The 27162-nt window shown below is 43.2% G+C and overlaps 2 protein-coding genes and 1 pseudogene across 2 annotated transcripts in view; 2 read left to right on the top strand and 1 right to left on the bottom strand.

The window, feature by feature from the left end:
* Positions 1-705: 705 nt before the first annotated feature.
* LOC119254733 (60S ribosomal protein L9-like) lies at positions 706-1473 on the bottom strand. The gene has a single exon (XM_037521821.2). The coding sequence runs from the start codon at positions 1471-1473 to the stop codon at positions 895-897; it is 579 nt and encodes a 192-aa protein (XP_037377718.1). The 3' UTR covers positions 706-894.
* A 5601-nt stretch (positions 1474-7074) lies between these two features.
* The window catches only part of CCDC93 (coiled-coil domain containing 93), a 91544-nt gene continuing 71456 nt past the window's right edge, over positions 7075-27162 (top strand). The window contains exons 1-5 of the mRNA XM_037523248.2: positions 7075-7177; positions 11358-11471; positions 12868-12962; positions 21065-21176; positions 26589-26687. Of these exons, the coding sequence (XP_037379145.1) occupies positions 7136-7177; positions 11358-11471; positions 12868-12962; positions 21065-21176; positions 26589-26687 (462 nt within the window). The 5' untranslated portion in view covers positions 7075-7135. The remainder of the gene's footprint in view (positions 7178-11357; positions 11472-12867; positions 12963-21064; positions 21177-26588; positions 26688-27162) is intronic.
* LOC119255764 (60S ribosomal protein L12-like) lies at positions 16868-17562 on the top strand (annotated as a pseudogene).

The raw sequence follows: 27162 nt of genomic DNA, 5'->3' as shown, positions 1-27162 counted from the left end.
TCCCACTCTGCTATGTGGCACCACGGGCTGGAAACACTTTCCCTTACTCTGTCTCCAGCTCACACTCAACCCAGGTCTTAAATGTTATGTCCATGGAGAAACCTTCACTGACTTCCACTCAAAATCATTCCTCTGTTCCACTTTGTCATCCACACTTTCAACGCTCCATTAATGGCACTTATTTCCACATATAATCACACTTTTTTAACGTGATTATTTGTGGGTTTTTTTGTTTGTTTTTTTTTTTATAGAAAAACCCTATTTATTTGGCTTAAGGTCTCACTAAAGCATACATGTTCCAAGTGATTGTTATCTATTTTTTCTTAATTTAAAATTATGAGGGACTAGGATGCTGAAATAAATGCCTAAAGCAAATCAAAGATTTAAGACTGAGAGGATCCTGGAGCACTGAAACCATGTTTATCATAAACTCAATATTCCAACACTTACCAAACCTCTTTGTTCTATTTCTCAGTTGCCTTTTCACAAAAAGTTACTGGTATAGACAAGTGAATGACACATACTTGCCTCACAACATTCAATTTTAGATCACTACAAAATTTCTTATTTTCTATATCCAATTAACAATTTCAAGTCATCTGACACTGTTACTATATTCCTCTTGCCTGTAACACCCTTAATATTCCTTTGGAAATCAGATTCAAGCCTTTTCTCTGTAAAGTCCTTCAGTAAAACTGTTTGTTACTTTTCTTAGCACACTAGAACTGACTTGAACTGTTTATTTGCTTAAAAGTTTGAAAGGATAATCAGCTTAAGGAAAAAAAAAGTCCCAAATCAATGACGACTTTTATTATTGCATCTTAAAGATGTATCACAAATAGGTCTAAGAAATCATCCATTATCTTGCTGCTCTGTAGCTGGACAACTTAAATCTTACTCATCAGCTTGCTGAACTGTTCCCTTTTCAGAAACATAGATACCATCCAAAAATTTCCTGATATCCTTGTTTTTAACTGTCGTGGCTTGCTGAATCAAAGCAGCTGAATTTGATACAAGTTCAATGTCGTTTCCTTCAAGAATCAACTCATCTTTCTGGGCTTGAGATACTGAACAAGCAACACCTTGTCTCATTCGAACCCTGCGAATGTATTTTTCACCCAAGAAATTTCGGATTTCAACAAGAGACCCATTCTCCTGAATAACAACGTTGATAGGGAAGTGAGCATACACAGACTTCATCTTATAACGGAAGCCCAGTGTAACACCCTTGATCATGTTCTGTACATGACTACAGATAGTGCGAACAGTAGCCAGTTCCTTTCTATTTCCCCACCATTTGTCAACCCGGAGCCTCTTCTTTTTCTTCCCAAGCAAACTGAGTTCGACATTGATGTGATTGAAGTCCCTCCGCAGGGTGCCTCTGGGGCCCTTCACAATAACAGTGCGACCCTTCAGGGATATGTCAACATTTTCTGGAATGTCGACAGTCTGATTGCTGAGAATGGTCTTCATTCTTGCTGTAGATGCGGCAAAAAGCAACGTGATTATTTGTTGACTGTGCATCTTCATCCCTCAGCTTCATTTTGTATACTAGTGTTTTCCAAGCAGAGATTAAATCATAAGGCATCTGGAAAGACAGTTCTCCTCTGTGCCTGGCTTGGTCAGGTTATGTCATGCTGACGATGCTCAGGAACAACCCACAAGTCTCAGAGCTATGGCAAACACCGACCTGTCTCACGCGTCTGGGTTCAGCAGGCCTTGGGCCCAGATCCCCTCCCTTCTCTCACCTGTTGCTCATCCAGGAGCCCAGGGAGAGGAAAAGGTGGTTGCAGGGGGTTGTTCTCATGATGGGTGATGGAGTGAGGAGAAGAAAGTGAGGGAAACACAGGCAGTTTTTAGCACCTCGGCCCAATTTCATATCTTCCCACATTCCTCTGGTCAAAGCAAATCTTATGACTGAAAGTCAGGGCAGGAGTTTGATGTCAATAATGGCTGAGTGCCAACTACTAGTAATTCCTCCCAGTCCCTGTGAAAACCCCAAGTGCTGCTGGAGTGCTGAATCACTCTGCAACTGTTCTCAGGGCCTCGCACACAGCAGGTACAATGGATATTTGGTGAAAAATTAACTTTGCCTCCAGACCCCTTATAAATAACTTTACTCAGTGACTAAGGAGTGCTATGGCATTAGATAAAGCTCTTAAAAACAATTATTTCTTCTATGCAAAGGTACCTCATTTTAACTTTTTAATGTGAGGCTTAGAATACATCTTTCATTCATTTAGTGACAATTTCTATCAGGAACTCTCTATTCCTTTTATTTTTCTATTAAAACTTTACTCATTTTTCTATTAAAAATTTCTTTCATTTGTAAGAACTCTTGTCACAGATAATGAATATTTTTGCACTTTGTCTTAAATGTTTCAATGCTTTTTGACAGGCAGATATTGCTAGTATTTCCTTCATGGCCCACTGAGCCAGCATGGCTTACTGGCTACAAGATGTTGCTGCACATGAGTATGCTATAATGCCTTTAACCTTTCCCTTATTACGGACTATTTACATAAGCTCCAGGTTTTTCTCTCATGAATAAGACTGCATGAAGATCTTTGTACATAAATCCTAAAAGTTGGAGTGTCATCCAAAGATACCTTTTATGTTCTTGATACACTTTGCCAAATTACTATTGAGACTTTATACTTTATACCCACCCCTAATCCTCATATCCAAGATGCCCATCCTCCAGACCCTGCTCAGAAAGCCTCACTAGCCAGCGCTGAGCAGCAGCAAGCAAGGTGAGGGGTGAGAGTGGGTCTTGAGGGGCAAAGGGAAGCTGTTCATACTCTGACGCTCCTTCTACCTAGAATGTTCTTCCCTGAGATCTTCCCACCATACCTTCTTGGGATTTAGGTCTCCCTTCAAATGGCACCTGAGAACTCTAAACTGACTGATCCCTTCTTCTAAAAGAGCCTCTAACTCCATCTATTCCCTATTACATTACATTGTTTTTTTTTTTTTCTGAAGAGCACTTAATCCTACCCATTATTGTCTTATTAATCTCCATGTTTAATTTCTGTTGGTAATTATCTTGTCTGGTTTGCTGACTGCAATATCTTGACAACCAGGAACTGTCCTCAGGCACAGAGCAGAAGGGTTCTCAAATTGGCTCAATGCACTCGCCTGTGAAATTTCAAAAATCCACTTGCCCTCCCAAAGAAGAAATGTTTAATTATTAAATCACTTTATCAAGAAAACTTAGGCCATCATTTTATTTAGGAGATACAGAACACAGCATATATTGCCAAGAATTTTTACTTGTTATTATATAGTTGAACCCTTCTCAAATCTTTTCCAATGGAACAGTTTGGGCAAGAAAATTATGGAAATTGTTGGAATTCTTGAATAGCTTTCATTTACTTGGGAAAATGCACTGGAAGAACTCGTGTGTTTGTGTGTGTGTGTGTGTGTGTGTCCACGCTCACGTGCACATGCGCATTCAGGTACTGCATTGCAAGCAGAAGTAGAGTGCTTATTAGGTTTATTTCACCCACTGGGCTTCCGTTTTTACTATAAAAATGTGACACGCTAAATAAAAGATGTTGCACTGTAAAATTTTACTGCCTGAGACTAGACCAGCACACAATTAAGAATTTTCAGGAAGAACTCATTTAACATAGATTCTTAGTTAGTTTATGGATCTTAAATTTAGTGTGCCATAAAGAAACATAATCATAATGAAGTTATTGTTCTGTTTTATGTAGATGTAAAACAATACATTCCAAGTGAAAAATTCAATGTTTATGCCTCTCTGTGGGCCAATTAAATCAGCAACTCTGGGGGTAGAGCCCAGGTATTTGATAGCTTTTGAAATTCCCCAGGCAATTACAACGTGCAGCCCAGTTTAAGAACCACTACCATGGAAGGCACTCAGAAAGGTTTGTGAATGGACAGATGGATGATGAATAAACAAAAGGACATTGTGACCAGCATAAATATGGGACTTTGGTGCCCAGTACTGCCACAAACATGCTATGGGACCTAAACTGTGTCACTCTACTTTTCCAAACACTCATAATTGCACTAGATGCCTTCTAAGTCCTTTCCTGCTTCAAGACTTCACCATTGGGGCCTCCCCGGTGGCGCAGTGGTTGAGCGCTGGGTTGCAAAGCTGCCCGCGGCCTCTGCGGCGCCGGCTCGATCCCCGGCTGCTCCCCGGCCACAGGAGGAGGGTCCCACATGGCGCGCAGACCTCTCCTGCCGCCCGCTGCTCCCCTCAGTAGTGTACTTCGGTCCTTCTGCCTGCTCTGCTCCCCGCTCTGGCTCTGGTGAATTCTCTCACCCTCCCGCGCCTCTGACTGTACCCAGTGCATGTGTAAACAAAAAAACAAACAAACAATAAATAAATAAAACATGCCTCTATTAAAAAAAAAAAAAAAGACTTCACCATTGACCTTTTTATTAATAGCAAGAGCCTTCCACAGAGTGGAAGAGCTGAGAATCACAAGGACAGGATGAGTGAGGCCTTATAGAAAACATCATCTAGAATAAAGGTGGTTCCAGCAGGGAGCTCTTTATTGTGGCTTCCTTTTATTCAAGAAAGTATTTGTGATGTTCTGAGAGTCTTGCACTTAGAAGACCAGCATATAGCTCTGTGCTGGATTTGCAGAGCAGGGACAGAATGACCTTCAATCCAAAAATATTCACTAGGTAGACAAAATGCGTCTGGGTGCTCTGAGCTAAGGGAAAGGAAGAGACATAACTTTATCTGACAGAGTCTTCTCTGACATTGTTCAAAGTCTTCTCCAAGGCTGTGCAAGGGTTCCTCTATCAAACACAGGCATCGTGAACTTCCTTAACTGCTGCCAGAGTTGTTTTGCTGGGATCTTTGGGGGGAGAAGGGGGAAAGCATGATGGTAACCCAGCTCTGCTACTGTCACTCAATACAGACAGTAAAACAGGACAGTTTCTTACTAGGAAAGATAACTGCTCATGTTTATTTAAAACATTGCAAAGTCATTTACAAAAGGGCCTCCTAGCCTACCTGAGTCCTATTATTTTTCAGGCCCTATTCCCCTGGCTGCTTTATATACAGCTATTTATGCTTGCCTACTAGGTGAGACTTTGCCACTTGTCCCTGGGCATTAATACCTGTGTGCTCACCCAAAAGGGTCAGAAAGTATCACCATCAATATCCCCTTATGCTACACTATCTCAGGAAAGGACAATTTTAGGATTGCAAAAATAACATATTTGAGAAGTTATGAGAGTGGGCACCTTCTAGTTGAGTTTCATTTGCTTTACAATGGATGAGAGCAAGATGTCACACAACTTGGACAACAGAATACCTGTCTCAACATTGTAAGATGAAAATTCAAATTTCTGAAATTATTAGGGAGTAGGGGTAGGAGTGGGGAGTGGTACACAGTTCTGCATTAATTTGCTGACTGCATTTAAGAAGTAAATGGCTGTTCTTAGAGATGTTCCAATTTGTGTACTCTGGTTCCAGAGAAATCTCTGTTCTGTTAGGATAAACTCCAAGAGAGAACAAAAGGGGCAAACAATATCTTCAAGAACAAAGATTTATATTAAGTATCTTACTTTTTAAGATGCTAGGGATGCAGGGAACGCACACAAGTAACAGGGTGGTCCCCAGGAAAGGGGGAGGTTCCAGGTTTCCTGCCCCACCCAAAGGAGGGTGGAGCTGAGCAGAGAGAGAAGAAGCTGCAGAGGAGACTGAGGAAGGATGCAGGATGGAGCCAGAAGGAGACCTGGAGGAAGCACATGGAGCGGAGAGACACGTGAAGAAACTACACTTGCCTTTTGGTCGTGGAATGGGTGACACAGATGTGGGTGAGACCCGTGGGGAGGTGACAGTGGCAGTTTTTGTCTTGATTTTGATTTTGCTCTTTTCCTTCCAGACTTGTCTGGTTGTTTCTGACCCTTTTCTGTGGGTCCCCACTGGAAGATGCTTTAGTCTTGTGGCAGACTTTGGGGGCCTTGCTCTGGGCCAATCCCATTTGGATGGAGTTCTACCCACAAAGGGACAGGTAGCTTTGGGTGCTTGATTTAGAAACTAGATTCTTTGCCTTTCCTGTATTGTTTCCTAATGGTATTAAAGTTCCTTCCCATTAAAGTCTTGTGTTTTGTGTTGATGCAGCGGATGGCACAACCCATGTAGAGCAGGCAGGTTTGCGGGGTCTGGGCTGCCCCTCTCCCTGCCCTGTAACACACAGACACACACAATTGATCTCAAGGAGTTTCTAGCGTCACACCCCACTCCCCAACACACAAGACTCTCTTCTACAGTCAAAGTTTTCACAAGTCATTTTTTTCCATGCAGCTGGCACAGGGCGTGGAGGCGTGGAGCGGCTGGGATTGTGGCCAGGGAGGCAGTTTTGCGCCCTCCTCCAGGACAGAGAAGGAGAGCATCATGTAAATGATGTGGCAGCTAAAATGCCTGAACCAATTCCAAATTCTCAGAGATGACCTTCCCCGTGAAAAGACAGGCTGGGGCGGCGGTGCGGGAGGCAGGGGGCAGGGGGCAAGACCATCATCCACATAAGCTTTCCTAGGGCATGAGACGCACCGGCTCGAGGGCGGGGGGGGGGGGGGGGGGGGGGGGGGGGAGGGTAGCTCCCCCAGTGCGCGCCCGGAGGCCGCCCTCATCCGGGTCCCCGGGCGCGTCGCGCTCGGACTTCGTGATCGGGACGCGCCGGCCCCCAAGTCCCACTCGGGGCTGGAAGCCGCCCGGGCATCCGATGCCCGTGAACAGCAGAGACTGATGCCCGTGAACAGCAGAGACTGGTGCCCGAAGGAAAAATCCCCTGAAGATACAGGAGCAGCCCCTTTTTTTAACAAAGCATCTCTCAGAAAAACTGAGCGCCCTGAAGGGCAACCGCAGAGAGCGCCGGGCCCGGCCGGAGCGGAAGAAACGCTGCCACTCGGAGCCCGCGCGGCCCGGCCGTGACCGGGGCGGCTCCGCGCAGGCGCAGTGCAGCGGCGCGAGCTCAGCCTCAGCGCGCATGCGCGGCCGGCGGCGCTCCGGGCTGGCGCTGGCGGCGGCGTCGTCGGGGGGAGTTTCCGCTGCGCGCCCCGCCCGGTAGCAGCTTCGCGGCCGGCGCGGGTCCTCCGCGCGCCCCGACGGTCCGCGGCCGCTGCACGTCAGTCGGACCCAGCCATGGGGCTGCCCAAGGGGCCGGAGGGCCAGGGTCTCCCAGAGGTGAGGACTCCGGGTCCCTGGCGCGTCGGGGTTCCCGAGCAGGGGCCGAGCCCCGGGGCGGCAGGCTGGGGGGCCCGGGCTGCATTCGGGGCGCCCTGCCCCTTCCCCCGTGTGTGCCCGCGGGGCGCTCCGGCGTGGTCGGCTGCGGGCGCCGCGGCTCTCCGGGTGGGCGTGGGCCAGGCTGACCGGCGGCTCCGGGTTCCCCGGGGACCGGTCGGCCTGCCCAGCCCTGTACCTGCCTGCACGCAGCCCGGAGGGCCCGGGGCCCCACCATTGCCGCTTTCCTGGGCAGTCTCCCCGGACCCCCAGCGCGCGGGGCCGCCCCGAGGGCCGAGCCCGCTGCGCCCGGAGTCACGAGACGCGCGCTGGGGCGGCCCGGGCTGCGGCTGTGCAAAGGGCGAGGACCTTGCCGCGCCCGCCGCCGCTGCCCGGGGCCCGCCCCCCGCCCCAGCCTGCTGTCGGCTGGGAATGCCGTCCCACCTGTACCCCCCACCTGGGCCGGGCCGGCAGAGGGGAGTTTGGGAACCGAGCGCGCGCCTGGTTGTGACCAGGGTTCGGGGTGGCCACGCGCTCTCCTGGGGCGCTGTGGGGACCGGGTGCGGCCACCAAGCCCCTGGCGAAACGTGGCTGCTTCCCCAGGAGATAGTGGGGAGCTTTTCTTCTAAAGGTGTTAGGGAGGTCCCCCACTCGCTGGTGGGGCAGGAGAGTCGGTGGTGTCTGGATTTCCACGTTGGCGTGGAGTGGCGGGAACGTGCAGTGTCTTTGGCCAGGTGGTTTGCGTATCCTCTTGTCCAGTTGGTGTCCTCAGAAGCTAGTTAAGTTTACTAGATGCATGAAAGAAATGGAATACATGCTGTACCTCTGTCCCTCTCTGAAGGTTCTGAAGTAGGCATTTGGCAGAGACTAACTGTTCCTGGACATGGTGAGTGGTCCTCGTATTGAGCTGCCTGTGCTAGTCTGGCCGCACCCCCAAGTCCGCAGTTCTTTCATCCCACAAGTAGTAATTGAGGGATCACTGTTCTCTGAATAAAAGCTGAGGATTTAGTTATGGCATGACAGAGATCGAAATGTGGTCGTAGAATGCAAGATCATTTTGTTATCTTACGAAAACCTAACAAGTAATCTCAGAACCCTTGTTTTAGGCAAAACCCTAAACACAAGGGGTGAAAAAGTTGCTCTGATGGAACGCAGGATTGTGAAGACTAGGATATGTTGTGTGAAATTTGATTTGATGATTCTTTTTTGCCACTTGTTTATTCTAGGCTCTCATCAGGTTTTCACTGGGCCTTTTGCTGTAGATTTCTGTCTGGTCTCCCGGGTTCTACCTTAAACCCCTGCTATTTGGCGCCCCATAGTATAACCAGTAGGGCTTTTCTGAAATAAAAAGCAACTTACTTCTTGTGTCCTGTGTTAATTCTTTTCTGACTGATAAGAGCCTAAGATGGCTCCTGGCATTAGGAGGCAGACAGGGTGAATATAATCAAATTTTTATTATTCAGAACAGTGTATATGAATATGGATAGTCTGTGTCATTAAGTTATTGCTAGTTAATTCATTAAAATCAGGGTTTTTAAACCCTTTACTGTATGTGCTGTAGAGAAAGGTAGGTCATCCTGGCCTAGCATTCCAGCTTACATTATGTGTATAGTACAGGGCAATTGAAGAGTTAGAGTATCTGGTTTAAGAGCCTACAGTTATCTTTATTAGAATTTTATCAGTCTTTTAATGATTCAATGTATTAGCCACCCTGGCCACCCTGGTGGCTTTTTATGGCTTCAAGACAGTATTCTTCCATTCCTTGTAGTTAATCTGTGAAGTTAATTTGGAGTCTTATTAATACTTTCCAGTCAGTATGCTTTGCCAAAGTTATTTCACAGGTTCTTTTGCAAAAGTACCCTTTTCCATTTGGGGGTGATAGACAAGAAGCATGGGTCATCTTTCTTCCCTAGGGTGGCTAGTGGGTGCCATTAGGTTCAAATTGAGACAGATATGATCCTTCTGTAAAGTACTGTCTTGTTGGGGGTGTTTTCATGATAAATGATGGTCAAACAAATGAAGGTTTCCTGTTTCACAGCCCAGGAGTTTTACAAAAAATACTTGTATCATTCTATTTCCCTTTTCTTCTCTATCTTTGTGAATCTTACAGCTCTTTGCTTTCTCTTTATGTCTCTCTACGTGCAGATATTTCTGAACCATCCCAGATTTTTCACAAAGAAGGAAGGCGTGAATAATTAATATTACTTTATTTTTTGCATGTCCACTAGGACCTAGTGAATGCTATCCTTCACAATCTCTGATAGACTGGACCAGTGTCATTTGAGAGCGAACTGGAATAAGCAGTAGCTCAAGGTTGTTACCTCCACCATCCCTCATTGCACGGGATTATTAGTCACTTTACTAGTTCCATGTTCAACTATATGTTAATGTATATGCCTGCTCTCAACAGTTTGCATTTCATAATAAACTTAAATTTCCATTATCAGCTTTATGACTGTGAAAACATACTTTTTTTTAAGCTTTTTTTTTAATTTTTAATTTTTTTTTTTTAAAGATTTATTTATTTATTCATACAAGCACTGGGTACAGTCAGAAGCGCAGGAGGGTGAGAGAGTTCACCAGAGCCAGAGCGGGGAGCAGAGCAGGCAGAAGGACCAAAGTACACTGCTGAGGGGAGCAGTGGGCACCAGGAGAGGTCTGTGCGCCATGTGGGATCCTCGCCCGGCGGAGGCCGGGGATCGAACTGGTGCTGATGAGGCTGCACACAGCTTCGCAGCCCAGCGCTCAACCGCTGCGCCACCAGGGGAGGCCCTGAAAACACATTCTTAATCCATGACTGACTTAGATCACGCATTTTATATAATGATGGTGCATATCATTCCATATTTAATGAGTGTGTCTTTTAAGCCAAGTGCTGCTTCAGAGGAGTAAACATGGATGAATAATATATATGATTCCTCTCCTGAACCAGCTAATAGTTCACTTGGAAAGACAGACATGTATGTTAACTTGAGGCATGTCACTCAGAAGAGGCTGAACTGTGAATGCTATAAACGAAAAAGAACTGCAGAGGAATGATGAAGTCAGCCTGTATTTGTCAGGGTTGCCATCGAATAGGAACTAGAATTTGAAGATGGTTTCTGGTGGTTGGAGAATATCAGGAGAAAGGGAGGGGGCCTGAACAGTGAAAAAATGGGATCAAATAGTGCTTTTCTAGGTTGGCCATAGCCATGTCTGGATTTTTGGTGGGTAGAGCATGGAAGTAAAGGATGAAGCTTAAAAGATAAGTTGTGGACAAAGATCTGAAGCCAAACTGAGAAAACTGACATTTATCTTACATATTATGGGTAGTGCCTTACATGAGGACAATGTGGTGAGCCTGAAAGCTGTGATTTAGGAAGTAATGAGTAAGACAAATTAACAGGGCAGAAATTAACGGTTATTTTCTAGAGCCAGGTAGTTTTTGATTTTCTGCAGGAATGGAGGAAGAGAGAGCATAGTTCATGAAAGTAAATGGAGTCAAAAGTACTAGAATATTTAGTATTAATTAATTAATTAATGTATTAATTAATATAAATACATCTGGAAGTGAAAGTGGGTTATAAGTTAACATTTTTAACTTAAAATTCCTATATGATCATATTTATTAAATTTGTTGTTATTAAGATAATCTTGTTATGTAATTGCCCACTAGTTTATATGGGTTGAAAGTCTTTTTATTTGCTTTAGAAATCAAAAAGAGAAGGGCAGAGAAGGAAACTTCTTTGAAGTCCCTTTTTGTTCTTGCTCTTCTTGTCAGTGACTTCTGGGACCAAGATGAATATAAAATTAAAAACAAAAATCCCCCAACTTGTTCTTATCTGTTAGGAGTTTAAAATCTAGCTGAGAAGATTGTCAAGTATATTGTGTATTAGCAAACAGGGAGGTATTGTGCGATAATCTTCCTTTCTCTGGATTCTTTCAGTGTCTGATGAATAGTTTGTACTGTGATGATTAACAACTGGTTAAAGATTAGGGACCCAGTTCTTTTTGATTCTGCAGAACTATGTCCCCAGGTTCCTGCATGAGTGCAGTGATCGTGTCATCTGCTCCTTGGCAGTGAGATTGTAGCATCAGGGAATATACCTTGTGTTCTTGTATTCAAGGCAGCTTTTATCAGCTTAACTTTTACCTTTTGTTTTAGGTAGAAACAAGAGAAGATGAAGAACAAAATGTCAAGTTGACAGAAATTCTGGAGCTCTTGGTGGCTGCTGGCTATTTCAGGGCAAGAATTAAAGGCTTGTCTCCTTTTGACAAGGTAAGAGGAAATCTTTCTTACCATTAGGGTGTTCTTTGTCAGGATGGCATGGTAAACCATGGAAGGAGACAGAGATTGTATTTTACTTTCTCCATGTCCATGTTTCCATTCTCTCCAATTCAGGTTCATTATGGAAGTGTTCAGATTTTCTATTAAAAGAAAATAATATGCTTTGAATTTCTTCACTATGCATGAAACTTTGGTAAATGAGAGAAACAAAAAAAAAAAATTTAGTTTGAAGGCAATAAAACTTCTGTAGTATGAAATAATATGAGTTAATAAGAAGCTGTCCCAAGTCAGTGTGCCTGATATACTCTGAATGGTAAATACTAAGTTTGGAGGCGGGATAGTCAGTATGGGATGAAGTCTTTTTTTAATTCAGTAGAACTTTAAACAATTATGTGCATAAGACATAATAGGAATTGAAAGCACAAAGACAAAGCCCTTATACTCCAAGAACACAATGTCTTCAGAGTGGGAGAGACAAATAAACCTATACACATAAAATAAGTGTCATTATGCAGTTAATTTTGTCAGTGAACCATGCACAGAATCGAAGCATCCTAATCAGACAAGACAGGCCAAAAAAATCTTCCTGGTGGAAGAAAGTGTTGAGTGATCCAGTGTGCGCCAATGCTCTGCTGAGCCACATAACGAAATCGCTGTGGGCTGTTTTGTAATACAGATGTCTGGGCCTTGCCCATCAAAATTCTGGTTACTTGGTCTGGGCTGGGGATTGAAATCTATTTTTCCAGCCATCTCACTTGAGTCTACAGCAAAGCCAGAGATAAAAGAGTCACTGTGTTTTGTTGTTGTTGTTATTTTTGTTTTTCTGGTATCAAGATATGTCTGAAAGGCTTTTGCGTCCAAATAGATTTTTAGCCTTAGTCTCAGTTGCAGCTCAGAGAAATTGTGTGAGAAACGTAGAGCAGGGATTCATAGCAGGTAGATGAAAAAAAGTAAAATGTGTGGAAATTAAGTAATGAGCCACAAAATGTCAGTCTTGCTATTCACATGTTTAGGCCATAAAACACTTATTTCCTCTGGAATCTGGCACTTGCCTGAAACTGGGTTAAGACTTCTCTTGATTGAGAATTAATATCTGTGTCCCCTTCACTGTATAGAAGATCTACATATGATATATCCATCTAGTAATAAAAGTCACATGGCCCCATTCCCAGAGCTCGTAACCACATGTGCCTAGTAGCCATTGGACAATGGAGAAAGTTTCACTCAGCACTGCTATTTTTAGATGGCTTATTATTGATGGAATCAGGATGCATATACTCTCTTTTTGTGTTTACTGGTTCTGTGCAAACTATGTATAGTTTATCTGTATTCTTACCCGCACCCCAAACTGGAAAGAGAAAATAAATGTTTTCTTTGTATTTTACAGGTTGTGGGAGGAATGACTTGGTGCATTACCACTTGCAACTTTGATGTAGATGTTGATTTGCTCTTTCAAGAAAACTCTACAATAGGTCAAAAAATGTAAGTGATAGGATTTGTCATGGAGAAGTCTAAAAGGGGAAAAGGGGCTAACTTTTGAGTGCCTGCTATGCCAAAGGTTATACTGAATGCTTTGCATATTTCATTTTGTAATTTTTTAGATTACTTTATTTTCTTTACTTTACTTTATTTAGATTACTTCATTACAAATGAGTATTTTCTTTTTTTTTTTTTTTTTTTGTTTAAAGATTTATTTATTTATTTTATACAAGAACCAGGGTACAGGGATAATATACCACAATCAACTGGGATTCATCCCAGGGGCACATGGATGGTTCAAAATCAATCGTTGTAAGAAAATCGATCATTGTAATCCAACACATCAACAAAAAGAAAAATAAACACCATATGAGCATATCGATAGATGCTGAGAAAGCATTCAACAAAGTCCAACATCCATTTATGATGCGCAGGAGGTCAGAAGCGCAGGAGGGTGAGAGAATTCACCAGAGCTGGGAGCAGAACAGGCAGACAGACTGAAAGCACTGCTGGGGAGCAGTGGGTGAGGCAGGAGAGGTCTGCTGCGCCATGTGGGGTTCTCCCTGGCTGGCAGGGAATCGAACCTGTACTGCAGAGGCTGTGGACAGCTTCGCAGCACGGAGCTCAACCGCGCCACCGGGGAGACTCACAAATGAGTATTTTCTTACCTTCATGGATTATGAAATTGAGACCGAAAGGAGTCACGGTCATACAACTAGCATATACATGTCATTTTATATTCAGGTTATTTTTAATAGTTTTTCTTGATTGAAGTTTCTGGTGACTTTTTAGTGTATCTCATCCCGAAGCTAATTTGAAGGGAAATGGAATAGGGTGAGGAAAGGAGACTCTCCCTCGCCATTACCCCATGTAAAGCAGAGCCTCACTTTGTTTGTCATTAGGAGGAGGCAGCGTGGACTCCTGCTGGAGTTCCTGCTGAGGTCAAGTTACCCTACCTTGTCTTCCATAACCCCCACCAGGACTTGGTGATTTCATTAGGCCATTTGGGATCCCATTTCTTCCCCCTCTGGCAGTGGACAACTGTGTGACCTTGGGCAAATCTCAGATCCCTTATTTGTAAGTAACAGAGTTTAAAATCTCAGATTTTTATTCTTTTATCATCACCTTATTTTCTGAAGCCTTATCCTCCCCCCAAGAAAAAATACTTCTGAAAGGATTAAAGATGGTTTACAAATAAATGCAGGAAGCAATAACAATGGAAAGATGAAGAAACAAAAGCAAAGCAAGGAAAAAGGGAAAAAAAGAGACAAAAGGTAGAGATGGAGATAAAACTATTACATAAATTTGACTCAAATCTTTCTGGCAGCCAACAAAAAGAGAAAAGCAAGACAAATTGCCCAATTCATGGTTTCTATAAAGTAAGAAAAATGGTTGCATCAGAATTGCAGAAGTTCTGAGAATATAAAGACCAAAAGACTTATCTCGACTCCTCATTAGAGTACATACTGTGAGCACAGTGATACTACGCTCATGGATGCCCAGCCACAAATAACAGGGCTCTACATCTTAACATTTGTCATTCTGAGACTGTGGTGTTGCATCCCGAGACCTGTAGAGAGAAGTCCCTCCCTAGGAGGCAGTGTGGTAGAGTCCAGGTGGGGGCTCTGTTCTCTGCTGGTCAGGCTGAATCCAGAAGTAGATTTTTATTCTTGTTTTGTTTTTGTTGTTATATAGGGGTTGCAACCATCAAGTTCAAAAAAAATTCAAATACCACCAGAGGGAACAAAATATGCAGCTCATATCCCTTCCCTTCCCCATTCTACACTCTAGTTTTATTCCCCGGAAAGAATCATCTTTGTTTAGATTTTCATTTCTTCAGTGTGGTCACTTACATCTCCAACCATGTGTATACTTTCATTCAAGTCTAATGTGAGGAGGAAATTAACCCACCTAGGCTTATCACTGCACCCCCTTCAGCTTTTCACCATTGAAAATAATATTGGCAGCGGGTTTGTCATATATGGCTTTTATCATGTTAAGGTGTGTTCCTTCTATTCGGAGAATTTCAAGGGCCTTCATCATAAATGGATGTTGGACTTTGTTGAATGCTTTCTCAGCATCTATTGATATGCTCATATGGTGTTTATTTTTCTTTTTGTTGATGTGTTGGATTACACTGATCGATTTTCTTATGTTGAACCATCCTTGTGCCCCTGGAATGAATCACAGTTGATTGTGGTGTATTATCCCTTTGATGTATTGTTGGATTCTGTTGGCAAGGATTTTTTTTTTGAAGATTTTTGCATCAGTGTTCATTAGGAAGATTGGCCTGTAATTTTCTTTTTTTGTGCTGTCTTTGTTTGGTTTTGGTATTAGTGTAATGTTGGCTTTGCAGACGTATTTGGTAGTATTCCTTCTTTTTCAATTTTCTGAAAGAGTTTGTGTAGGATGGGCACTTATACACTGCTGAATGTTTGGTAGAATTCGTTTGTGAAGCCATCTGGACCTGGGCTTTTGTTTTTTGGGAGTGCTTTGATTACTGCCTCAATTTTGCTGCTTGTAATTGGTCTGTTTAGTTGTTCTATTTCTTCTTTGTCCAGCTTTGGATGATTATATTGTTCTAGGAGTTTGTCCATCTCTTCTAGGTTGTTGAATTTGTTTGCATATAAGTGTTCATAGTAATCTTTGATTATTCTTTTGATTTCTACTGAGTCTGTTGTGATTTCTCCTCTTTCACTTATAATCCTATTTATATATGTTTTCTCCCATTTTTTTCTTTGTGAGCCTGGCTAGAGGTTTGTCTATTTTGTTTATTTTTTCAAAGAACCAACTTTTGGTTTCATTGATCACTTGTATAATTTTAATGTACTCAAGCTTCTGTTTCTTGATCCATTAATATAAGATAGTTTCTTCTGGCTCCAAACTACATGGAGTAAAACCTTTGGTGTCTCAGCTTTTCCTTCTATCTTTCAATCTCCATCTACCATCATAATATTTCTTTTGTGATGTTCAGGGTGTAGTATCTGTTCTCTAATAGTTAAATTGCCCATACTTTACCTGTAGGTAGATTCAAAACATAGATCTATAAATTGTGTTTATGGTAAAAACTAAGAATTGTGAAGGGGTCAGGGAAACAAAAATATAATGTTCTGGATAGTAATGGTGTGGTTTGAAGGAAACTATTCAAAATATCACAATCCAATGGAATTTCTCTTCATTTATTCATTCACTCAGCAAATATTTATCCTTACTATAGCATCAGTCATAGTTCTGTGTACTTTGGCTGCATTAACGAAAACTGTTCTGCAGTCATGAGCTTATAGTCTAGGGGGAGACAAACTTTAAAGAGCTAATTTGATAAATAAATAATACTTAGAAGAATAGTGTGCTATGGGGAAAATTAAAGCTGGGAAAGGGCAGGAAGAGGGATAAAGGATAGGTGGTGGTTGTAAATTAAGTCAGTGGAGGCCTCATTGAGAAGGTGATAAGGAAACCAAGATTGGGGGGAAACGGGTCCAGGCAAAGAGAACTATCAGTGTACGGGCCCCCAGAACAAGGTTGCCTGGACTGGATGAGAAGGGGGAGCTGTAAGAGGGAAGCACATAGAAGTTTCGGGAGCCAGACCAGGCAAGGTCTTGTTGGTCAGAAAAGGACATTGTGCTGGGCCTCCCTGGTGGTGCAGCGGGTTGAATACTGCCCTGTGAAGCTGTCCTCAGCCTCTGCAGCGTGGGTTTGATTCCCGGCCGGCCAGGGAGAAACCCACATGGCATGGCAGACCTCTCCTGTCACGCCTGCTGCTCCCCTCAGCGGTGTCCTCAGTCCATCTGCCTGTTCTCCCCACTCTGCCTCAGGTGAATTTTCTCACCCTTCTGCACCTCTGACCTGTACCCCAGTTCTTATATAAATAAATAAATTTTTTTTAAAAAAGAAGCTTTTGGCTTTCAGCTCGGAGGAGGCCAAGGTGCAACTTTCTTCAGTCGTCCCGAATCCGGATTCATCCGACACCAGCCGCCTCCACCATGCCGCCTAAGTTCGATCCCAACAAAGTCAAAGTTGTATACCTGCAGTGCACCGGTGGGGAAGTCAGTGCCACGTCTGCCCTGGCCCCCAAGATTGGACCCCTGGGTCTGTCTCCAAAAAAAGTCGGTGATGACATTGCCAAGGCAACTGGTGATTGAAAGGGACTGAGGATAACAGTGAAACTCACCATTCAAAACAGACAGGCCCAGATTGAGGTGGTACCTTCAGCCTCTGCCCTCATCATCAGAGCTCTCAAGGAACCACCGAGGGACTGGAAGAAGCAGAAGAAGCAGTGGGAATATCACGTTCGACGAGATTGTCAGCATAGCCCGGCAGATGCGACACCAATCTTTAGCTAGAGAACTCTCTGGCACCATTAAAGAGATCCTCGGTACCGCCCAGTCCGTGGGCTGCAACGTTGATGGCCGCCACTCTCACAACATCATCGATGACATCAACAGCGGTGCAGTGGAATGCCCTGCCAGTTAAGAAAAATCAAGGAAAATCACAATAAAGGATCATTTGACAGTGGAAAAAGAAAAGAAAAGAAAAGGACATTGGGCTTATGCTGAGCAAGATGTGAATCCTTGGAGCGTATTGAGTAGAAGAGGAGCATAATATTGGGTTGTCAGAAAAGTCATGACATATTTTCCTATGAATGACTTTTCCAACAGCCCAATATTTATTTTGTTTTAGAAGGAATCCAGAGATTGATGAATTAGGAGGATGATGATGGAAGCTGGCAGGCACTAGCATATTATAATCCACGTAGGAGATTAGGGCAGTGGGCTAGCAGTGATGGATTCTGGATCTATTTTGAAGGTAAAGCCAACAGAATTTCCTTGAGGTTTTTCTTGGTTTTTGGGTGCAAGAGGGAAGTCAAGGATGATTTCAAGATCTTTGACCACCTCCCAACAAATGGAGGTGGTCTCTATGAGTCACTGATAATCAGATTATGTATTAATACAGCATTTTTTTCTTGAGTTTCTGATTGCTCTTTTCTTGTTTACAAAGAAGCACATTCCTTTACCGATAGCTAAGATCAGCCAGCTTCTCAATCATTTTATTTACTTAGCAGGAATTTATGATCTTCTTGTGGATACTCTTGTTTGAAGTATCTTTTTGTTCCACTTTGAGCTGATTGCTTGTTATCCCTTTGGCACTTCTGATGCACATCTCTTTCTGGGCTAACCTTACTATTTCTTAGATTCTGTGTATCTTTCTTTTGAAATTACTTTTGCCTTTTATAATGGCTCTTGGCCCCATTTTCACCTTGGTGCAGTAGTACTCTTAACAGAATATTGGAGCATAGTTTTTTTATATGGGTTTTTAATCCCTTATCTATATTTCTGAAATGTAAACACCACCAAAGCCTTTTTTCCCAAACATGAGTACAAAATTTAGCTGGAAGCAAAACATGACCTGAACTGACCTAAGACTATTCGTAGCCTTTATTGATCCCACTGACCTGCAGTTTTGCTGCAGAAATGTTAATTTCTTTGATTACAAGGTGTGCTGTAGATTACACCAAGATCCTGCATAACACATAGTACATGCCCCTTAGATAACACAAAGATAGAAACTTCTGAAGAAAAAGTCCTGAATTCTGAACCCCATCTGACCCTAAAGGGTTTTAATAAAGGATTAAGGATCTCTTATGTTCTAAAGTAAGTGTTTGATGTATAGCTTTTAAGTGTGGAGGCATGAACTATAATTGTGGGCAAAGCTGGGGACAGAGGTTTCCTGACTAAAGACCCACCAGACTCAGCAGTGCACTTGGGTTTTTACTGTCTGAGGGGAAAGTCATAGCCAGAGGGCACTGAGTTATCCAAAACTCTTTTCTGTTTGGTTTGGGGATGTGTTCTGTGTTTGAAGTTCCTCCATGCAAAGCTTTTGGTTAGGTGCAATTTAGACTAATGCTGCCTTATGTTGTGGGGTGCCTTAGTGTATCCCTGTTGGTGTAATGGGTAGCCAGGCAGCGCTGTCTAAGAAGTTCACTAGTGAGGGCATAATTTTCTTTTAGGCTGTCTTCCTGATCCTTCTTTCTTGAGGACTCCATCTGCTTCTGCCATTCGTCTCCAGCATATCTTAAAGCCCCATTACTAAAGGGGCCTATGTTCAGAGATCCATAAATGAGATTTTAGTCTTATATCTGAGTTTAAATATCACACTTTTACTATATGTGGAGTACTTGCACATGCATTTTATTAGTTAGCTTTCACAACAATCTTTGAATCAGCAGGGGAGGGGCTATCCCCCATTTCATAATGAGACTATTGGACTAGAGGGAGTCGAGTGACTTGCCAAAAGTCTTAGAGTGAGTGACAGAGCTGGAATTTGGACCCTGGTTCAGTTCACCCTTTCTCTGTTTGCAGTTGCAGAAACAGCACACTGAACACTCTTAAAACTAAAGGAATCAATCACTTGCTGTTGTGAGTGAGCCTATTAAAATCTTAGACCAGGAGACCTGCCTGCAGAGACTTCAGTAGTAGTTACTTTTCTGATTTTCAGAAAGTCAGAGGCTCCTGCCTGAGCTATAGGGAGAGAAGTCAAATAGGGACTGCTAGATTTCTGCAAGAAGTCTTCTTGATTTTTCCTGGCACCCAGCCTGCCAGTGTTCCCTCTAGTTCCGCAGTCCTTGGCAATATAAGTGCTTTCAGCCGTTTCCAACTGCTGCTGAGACTGCAGACTTAGCAGTAATCTCTGGGAGGTAAGCTTAAGAGGGTTGTAAACCCTGGGGTGATCCTCAACAACCTTCCCTCAGGGCCTTTGTGAGCTGGCATAGAAAGCCATATCTGAGTAGTGAGTGGCCTAGAAAAACCTTATCTCAGGGTACAGGGCCCCAGTCTCTTGTTTTAGAGCTAGTGAATGGTTCTAGACAATCAGTAACCCCATGTAGACCCATGGATCTGCATCCACTAGAGGGAGCTTTTCTCCCATGGAACCAGAAGGTAACGGTGAGAAACAGTGGCCCTGCATGTACAAATAGTTAGACCTGCACGGAGCAAGGGTGCAGAGCCCAGCTTGGTGATCATCTTCATTGCTCAGTTTGGACTGTGGGGAGCAGAGCTAATTAAGGGTCCATCTCTTCTCCTCACAAGTTTCAAATAAGAAACAAGGTATGTGAATCTGATGAAGATCAAAATAAAAAATTAAACTTGTCGGAGAGAAAGCCATAAATATGTCACAAGGTGGTTTAGTTAATACTTCCTTACTGAACTGTCCCATTTAAGTCCCAGAAAGAGCTGGACAACCACTGGCTCCCTCCACCCCCCTCATGCTAAGCCACACATCTCATGGCAGAAAAGACAAATGAATCCCAAAGACAGGTGCTCAGAAAGGAGGGACTGCTGAGCAGCTTAAAACTACATGACAGTTTCCTTCTACCTCTCAGACCTTTAGGATACATCTCCCTCATGCTTCCCTCTGGGGAGCTGGATAGTCCCTCCTCCTGTAAATGTGTGTGGTGGCTACCAGTCTTCCTCTCTCCATGTCTTTCTCTTAACATGTTATACTTGACATTTGATATAACCAGTTCAGCTCATGTGGTAAGTTCTCACCTTGTAAAACTTTTTTCCAAATAGAAGCATGGGGTTGACTTGTGTTCTCTGGGAGCTGTCCCATGGCAGCCATTTCGTTTTTGTCTCTAAATTACTTGGTTCTTACCAAGACCGAGGGAGTGAGACCTCAGGGGAACGTGGTAAGACTATCATGACCATCACCACATTTTGATCTTAAGAGTTATCTAGCGCCTAGAAAGGATTATTGAACTGTAGAGAGACAACATAGACAAGTTTTCTTTGAGTAAGAATTAGGGGGACTGATAACTATTTTTCCATATAAAAATGTTAGAAATAACAACTACTACCTCTCATAACATGATAATTTTATCAAGAAATAAAGTAGAAAGAGCATATTTAAAGGGTGAAGGCAGTTTTGTGCCTTATGTTCACACACACCCCTAAATTGTGGTGATTTTTCTCATTTTGTAGTCAACCAGGAGAAATTTGGTCATGATCTGGCACTGAGAGGCCCTCAATTTTTCTGGGCCTCTGCCCAGACTAGAGACATGTTAAGGCCACTTAGTGTGTTCTCACCCTCTGCTTGTTGTCTTCTCCTAACAGAGCTCTGTCAGAAAAAATCGTCTCAGTCCTGCCAAGGATGAAATGTCCACACCAGTTGGAGCCCCACCAGATCCAGGGGATGGATTTTATTCATATATTTCCTGTTGTTCAGGTAAGAGCCTCCTGTGGTTTCTTGTCTTCAGTGTGGTGTTTTGTCCTCTATTAGAATTCCTGTAATGGGTCTGACTCCTAGGCCATCTGGCCTAGATCCTGGATCCATGGGTATGGTATGGATTTGATAGCAGCAGAACAGCTTCAAAAGGCCTCAAGGAATGGCGTCTACCCTAGTTTCATACTGTCACCTGTCAGGATTTTGAAAAAGTCCCATTAGTTCCTTTTCATTGCTCTTTTAGTGAAGCTGTAATTCCACGTGTCCTCTCCCCCAACCCCGCCTTGCTGTGGACCCTTTTGACCTAAGCAGCTTCATTTTATTCCTTGCTTGTCCTTGTTCTTTCTTGGTAACCCATCTTTCTTTCAGGTCTCCTCATACTTAGGCTATTTCTTTTCCCAGGAACTTACCCTCAGGTTGAAAATTTTCCTCTCCTTACCTGCTCGCTTGACATCTTCTTTGGACCTCAGTTCCACCAAACCTCCTTGAGAATGCTCCCCCAACCCACTCATCTAGAGCAGGTCTTTGCTGTGTTTACTTATACAGCCACATTCCCTTCTGGAAATCTTCCTTACTGAAGTTCGTGACCATAGACATTCAAGTGTGTGCTTATTCATCTCTCTTAGCCGACTGTAAGCTTCAGGCACGAGCCCCACGAATGTCTTTGCTCACTGTTGTGTGTCCAGCACTTACAGAATTTTAGTCATTCAGTCTTTATTTGATGATTAAATGTCTGGTGGGAGCCTCTCACCACGTCGGCTCTGATGTAGTCCCAGTATGTGAGGAAAGTCTCTCCAAGAGGGTAGTTGATTTGTTTAAGGGCAAAGAACTGGTGAGTGGAGAAACAAAGATGCCAGCCTAAACTCCCTGTTGCCATTCCACCATTCACAAAGCCAGTAAGAAGTAAGCTGCATAGCCCTTGCTAGAAAAGTTTTCTAATTCTCTGATAAGATTATATAGTGTAGGGGTAAAGAGCATGAACTCTGGAGACTTCCTGTGTTCAGGTCTTGACTATCCCACTTTCCAGTGGGTAACCTTGGGCGGATGACATGCCTCCTCATCTGCTAAAAAGTAAAAATAATAGTACCTACTTGACAGGATGAGAATTAATGTGTGTGCATCTAGTTGATAGATGGAACACTTTAGTAAGTTTTTCATGTGTTACATACATTCAGTTTTTGCTGTTGTTATTACTCATCCTGGGAATGTTCCTTCACAATCAACTTCAAATCAAATAACTTAAAATTTGTAAATGTGAGACTGAGACTTTACCTCAGTATTTGATTTGTATGTTTGTTATACTTTGACTCTCAGACGCAGGGAGGTGGTATCTGATCCTTTTTTTGAAAACAGGAGTAGGGACCCTGGATGATTATTACTGAAACCTTCAACACTGGCATGCTGTGAAGTTGTTGCCTTCCCCCCTAAAGCCTGGCTGTCTAGTGATTAGACTTTACTCCTCCTGTGCTAGAACTTTGGGAACAAAAATCTAGTCCAGATATGAAAGGATGATGGAGAAGAAATTGATCTTCTGGAGTTATGGGGGCATTTTGAGTGTCTGAGGGTGTTCCATGTTGAGTGGAATGCTGGAGGGCTTCCTGTCTGATTGTGAGAACCTCACTCAGCAGTTATCAGATTTCTTCATTTCACAGACCTGTAAAATTTTAAAACTAGAATGGAGGTTGGCCTTTGGTTACATCTTTATTTTGCCCTACAAGGAAATTTTAAAAAGTAACTACTATCATGCTTGCTCTGTTATTTCCTAAGAGAAAGGCCATTTAATCCCCAATCTCAAAATAATGTACAATCCTTCAAATTGAATACATTCAGCATTATGAAAAATTTGCTACATGCCTGTAATTTCTTTCTGTTTTGCTGGAGGTCAGTGAACAGTCACGGGCCAGCAATTGGGAACCATTGAACTAGTTGTCTTGCATGGTTTTAGAGGCCTATCACCATCTTCTTACCACTTAGAAAAGCTTTGGTAACAATCTCTGAAAGCCAGTCAAAAGGAAAATGGATCTCATGTGCAATGACTGATAGTTCTGGGTCATATCTCTTTCTTCCATGTGGGACTTAACGAATCCTATGATAGGAGGCATTTTCCTCAAATATAGGTACCCATGGCAAAGCGTGATCACCCAAGAGGGCAGTTCCGGGCCTCCCCGGTGGCGCAGCGGTTGAGCGCTGGGTTGCGAAGCTGCCCGCAGCCTCTGCAGTGCCGGTTCAATCCCCGGCTGCTCCCCGGCCACCGGAGGAGGGTCCCACATGGCGCGCAGACCTCTCCTGCCGCCCGCTGCTCCCCTCAGCAGTGTACTTCGGTCCTTCTGCCTGCTCTGCTCCCCGCTCTGGCTCTGGTGGATTCTCTCACCCTCCCGCACTTCTGACTGTACCCAGTGCATGTATAAACAAAAAAAAAAAAAAAAAAAACCAAATAAATAAATAAATAAACATGCCTCTATTAAAAAAAAAAGAGGGCAGTTCCTGTCCTTCATGCAGAAACTGCAGCAGGGTAATCTGTTTTTTAAGGGAATCTTGAGCCTCCACGGGCTTCACCTTCCATATCCGAGCACACTCTTCAGGGTCCAGTAATAACTCAGTGTAGCTCTCATTCACTCAGGCAGACCTGAAAAGGAAACGAGGATGAAAAGCCAGAAACTGGATCTCCCAATCCAGATACAAGCAACAGCAACACTGAATTGAGTTGAGCAATGAGTCAGCCTCCTTAGTTGTCCTGGACTGTGGTGCTGGGATGGAGAGGCGGGCGAGGAGCTGCAGTAGTTCTGTCTGATCTTCTGCCCCTACTTGTGAAATTTAGTCATTGTTTCAAGGTGGAATGGGGTGAAAATAAAGGAAAGATACTAACAACAAAAGAATATTCCTCATACAATATAAGCTACCATTCTTATCCTGGGCAATTACGTCCTAAATACATACTTTCCTTGAGCGGGCTGCCCTCTGGGAACACACTTTTCTTCCCTCCCTGCCATGCTGTGTACCATGTCTCTACTTTCTCAGTAGCTAAACCTCCCCAAGTGTGGCTGCACTTTCAGGGAAACACAACTACTATCCCAAAACTGAGATGGTATAGGACTGTCTGAAGAGAGAATGGCAGCCCTGGCAGATGGCATCCCCCTCCATAATGTTCTTCAGTAATAAAAGGAATGAATAGAGAGGCAGGAAGGAGAAGCTAAGGCTGCTTTTGTACTTTGCATTCTTAGCCTCAGAGGACCTGGATCTTCTATAGATTATGGGCTGTTGATGTGTGTATATGTGTGTTTTAATTACCTAGTTTTAAGAGAAAGGAAGAGCAACTACTTCTGCATATCAGCCCAGTAGGATTGGGAAACAGTTCATAAAACCCATCTGTTTACTCTTCTATAAAGGAACCTCCAAGTTCTGAGTCCAATTTTGTGGCTTGCTAGCTATGAATCAATGGGCAAATTATATATTCTCTTTGATCCTTAGGTTCTATAAAGCACAAGTAGTATCAATTTCCTTATAAATCTGTGCATATTAAGAGAGAGTATTTTGAATGCCAAACTTACCTAAAACCTAGAGCTGTGTATAGTACACCCTGTTCTCATATATGAATATTTTGGAGATTTTTTTTCATCTGTCCAATGAGGGATTAACTAGGTATCCTTAGTATTTCTCTCAGACCTTTTCTTTGGTCTATAGTACAAGCAGCACAGGAAGGAGTTACATTAAACTGGTATGACCACTAGGGAAAACAGTATGAAGACGCCTCGAAAATTTAAAGACTAGAAGTACCAGATAGATGATCCAGTTATTCCATTCTGGATATTTACCCAAAGAATACAGAAACACTTACTCAGAAACATACATCCAACCCTTTATTCATTGCTGCATAATTTTTTTTTTATAGAGGCATTTTTATTTATTTATTTGTTTGTTTGTTTTGTTTATACAAGCACTGGGTACAGTCAGAAACGCGGGAGGGTGAGAGAATTCACCAGAGCCAGAGCGGGGAGCAGAGCAGGCAGAAGGACTGAAGCACACTGCTGAGGGGAGCAGCGGGCGGCAGGAGAGGTCTGCGCGCCATGTGGGACCCTCCTCCGGTGGCCGGGGAGCAGCTGGGGATCGAATCAGCACCTCAGAGGCCACGGGCAGCTTCGGAACCCAGCGCTCAACCGCTGCGCCACCGGGGAGGCCCCATTGCTGCATAATTTTTAATAGCCAAGATTTGTAAACAACCTAATTGGCCATCAGTGGATGAATAAAGGATATGTGATAAATAACAGTCATGCATCTTTTAGAAATGGGGGTACATCCTGAAAATTGCATCCTTAGGTGATTTTTGTCTTTGTGCAGGTATCATAGAGTAGTTGCACAAATCTAGATGGTGTGGCTGTGCCGCACCTAGGCCATGTGGTCCAGCCTGTTGGAACCACCATCATACCTGTGGCCCACTGTGACCCGAATGTTAAGTTAATCAACACTTGACTAATGGATGCTGTTTATAAAAAGATGAAATCTTGCCAATTGAAACAACATAGATGAATCTAGAGGGTATTGTGCTAAGTGAAATAAATCAGGTGGAGAAAGACCTCATGTGGTCTTTCACTCATGTGAAAGGAAGATTAAAAAAATAACAACAGATTTTTAGACTATGAAAACAAAACGGTGGCTACCAGAGGGGAAGGGAGATGGAGGTAGATAGGTCAGATAAAGGGGTCAGGTCTGTGGTGGTGAGTGGAAACTAGACTTCTGGTGGTGGTCACGGTGTAGTTTACACAGGAATTGAATGAGAATGTTGTATACATGAGACCTGCTACTTAAATGAAAATTAAACAAAAAAAGAATTACATTAAGATCTACTAGTAGACAAGGGACTATGATGATGGTAAACGGGTGAATTGGTGGTGGGAATTTCAAGGGGAAATCATACATAATACAAAAATGAAGGATGATGTGATAAATATATAGAGATGTATATATTTTAAAAAAAAAAGGATTGCTCCAATGAACGTAAGAGTGCATTTAAAAAAAAAAAAAAGATCTGCTAGTAGAATCAGGAGGTTGCAGGGAAAGGCTAATTTGTGTGTTGTATTATCAGGTATTACAAAGCACTCTTGTACTTGTGATTTCATTTGCTCTGACATGAAAGGGACTGACATTCTCACCTTTTACACAGCGAGTGAAACTGAGACCTAAGGCTCTGACGTGAGGCTTTAAAGCTCTCACACAGCTGCTTTGCTCCAGGCACCACTGGATCTTAGCGTTACAGATGCTTACTGGTCACAGTGGAACAGTGTGTGTTGCTAGTTTCTTAGCATCTCATCAGTTCACATATCGTGATTTGGGTTCACAGGTTGTGCCATCTCAGAGTTGGCCTCCACTGCAATGGCATTTCTTTGCTCTCAATTCTTACTTCTCAACTTTCTTCCCCAGTGGCTGGTGAAGAGAGCTATAGAAACTAAAGAAGAGATGGGTGACTACATCCGCTCCTACTCCATATCCCAGTTCCAGAAAACCTACAGTCTGCCTGAGGTCAGTGTTCTGCTTTTCTTTTCTGGCTAAGAAGCTGAGTGTGCATTTAGAGATTCCCAGGAAGGAGTGGAGTGAGCTCAGCCTCCATTACAGTCCTGCCCCTCTTCTTGGCATCTCTGCCTCTGTCTGGTCAGCATTGAAAGTGGGCCTCATGGCTCATTATAGAACTGCCTCTTTAAATGGGTATTGGGTGTAAAAACCTATAGTTTTGTGCTTTTCTCTCAATGTTGTTATTTCGTCCAGATCTTTACTAAACTGTAACACGCGTTTATTTTTGCATAGCCAAGCAAAAGTCTTCGAGAGACCACCTTCCTAGGATATTCCTGTAGTAAGCTTAAAAATCATTGCCACAACAGCAACAGTAATAGTTGATAGCCATCAAATGCTACCTTCCAGTTCTAGCACATCTGCTCTTTAATCTTTATGAGGATTTTCCCCTGACTTAGGTGTTGTTCTTGTTTTACACATGGAAAAA

This window comes from Talpa occidentalis, unplaced genomic scaffold (genome assembly GCF_014898055.3).
Source record: "Talpa occidentalis isolate TD23 unplaced genomic scaffold, MPIMG_talOcc4v2.1 talOcc4.3, whole genome shotgun sequence".
NCBI classification, from domain to species: Eukaryota; Metazoa; Chordata; class Mammalia; order Eulipotyphla; family Talpidae; genus Talpa; species Talpa occidentalis.
This window is presented reverse-complemented; position numbering and strand designations above follow the sequence as displayed.

What these genes read in the sequence shown, in the direction of transcription:
- LOC119254733 (XM_037521821.2), bottom strand. Translation starts at nt 1,473, where the DNA reads ATGAAGACCATTCTCAGCAATCAGACTGTCGACATTCCAGAAAATGTT.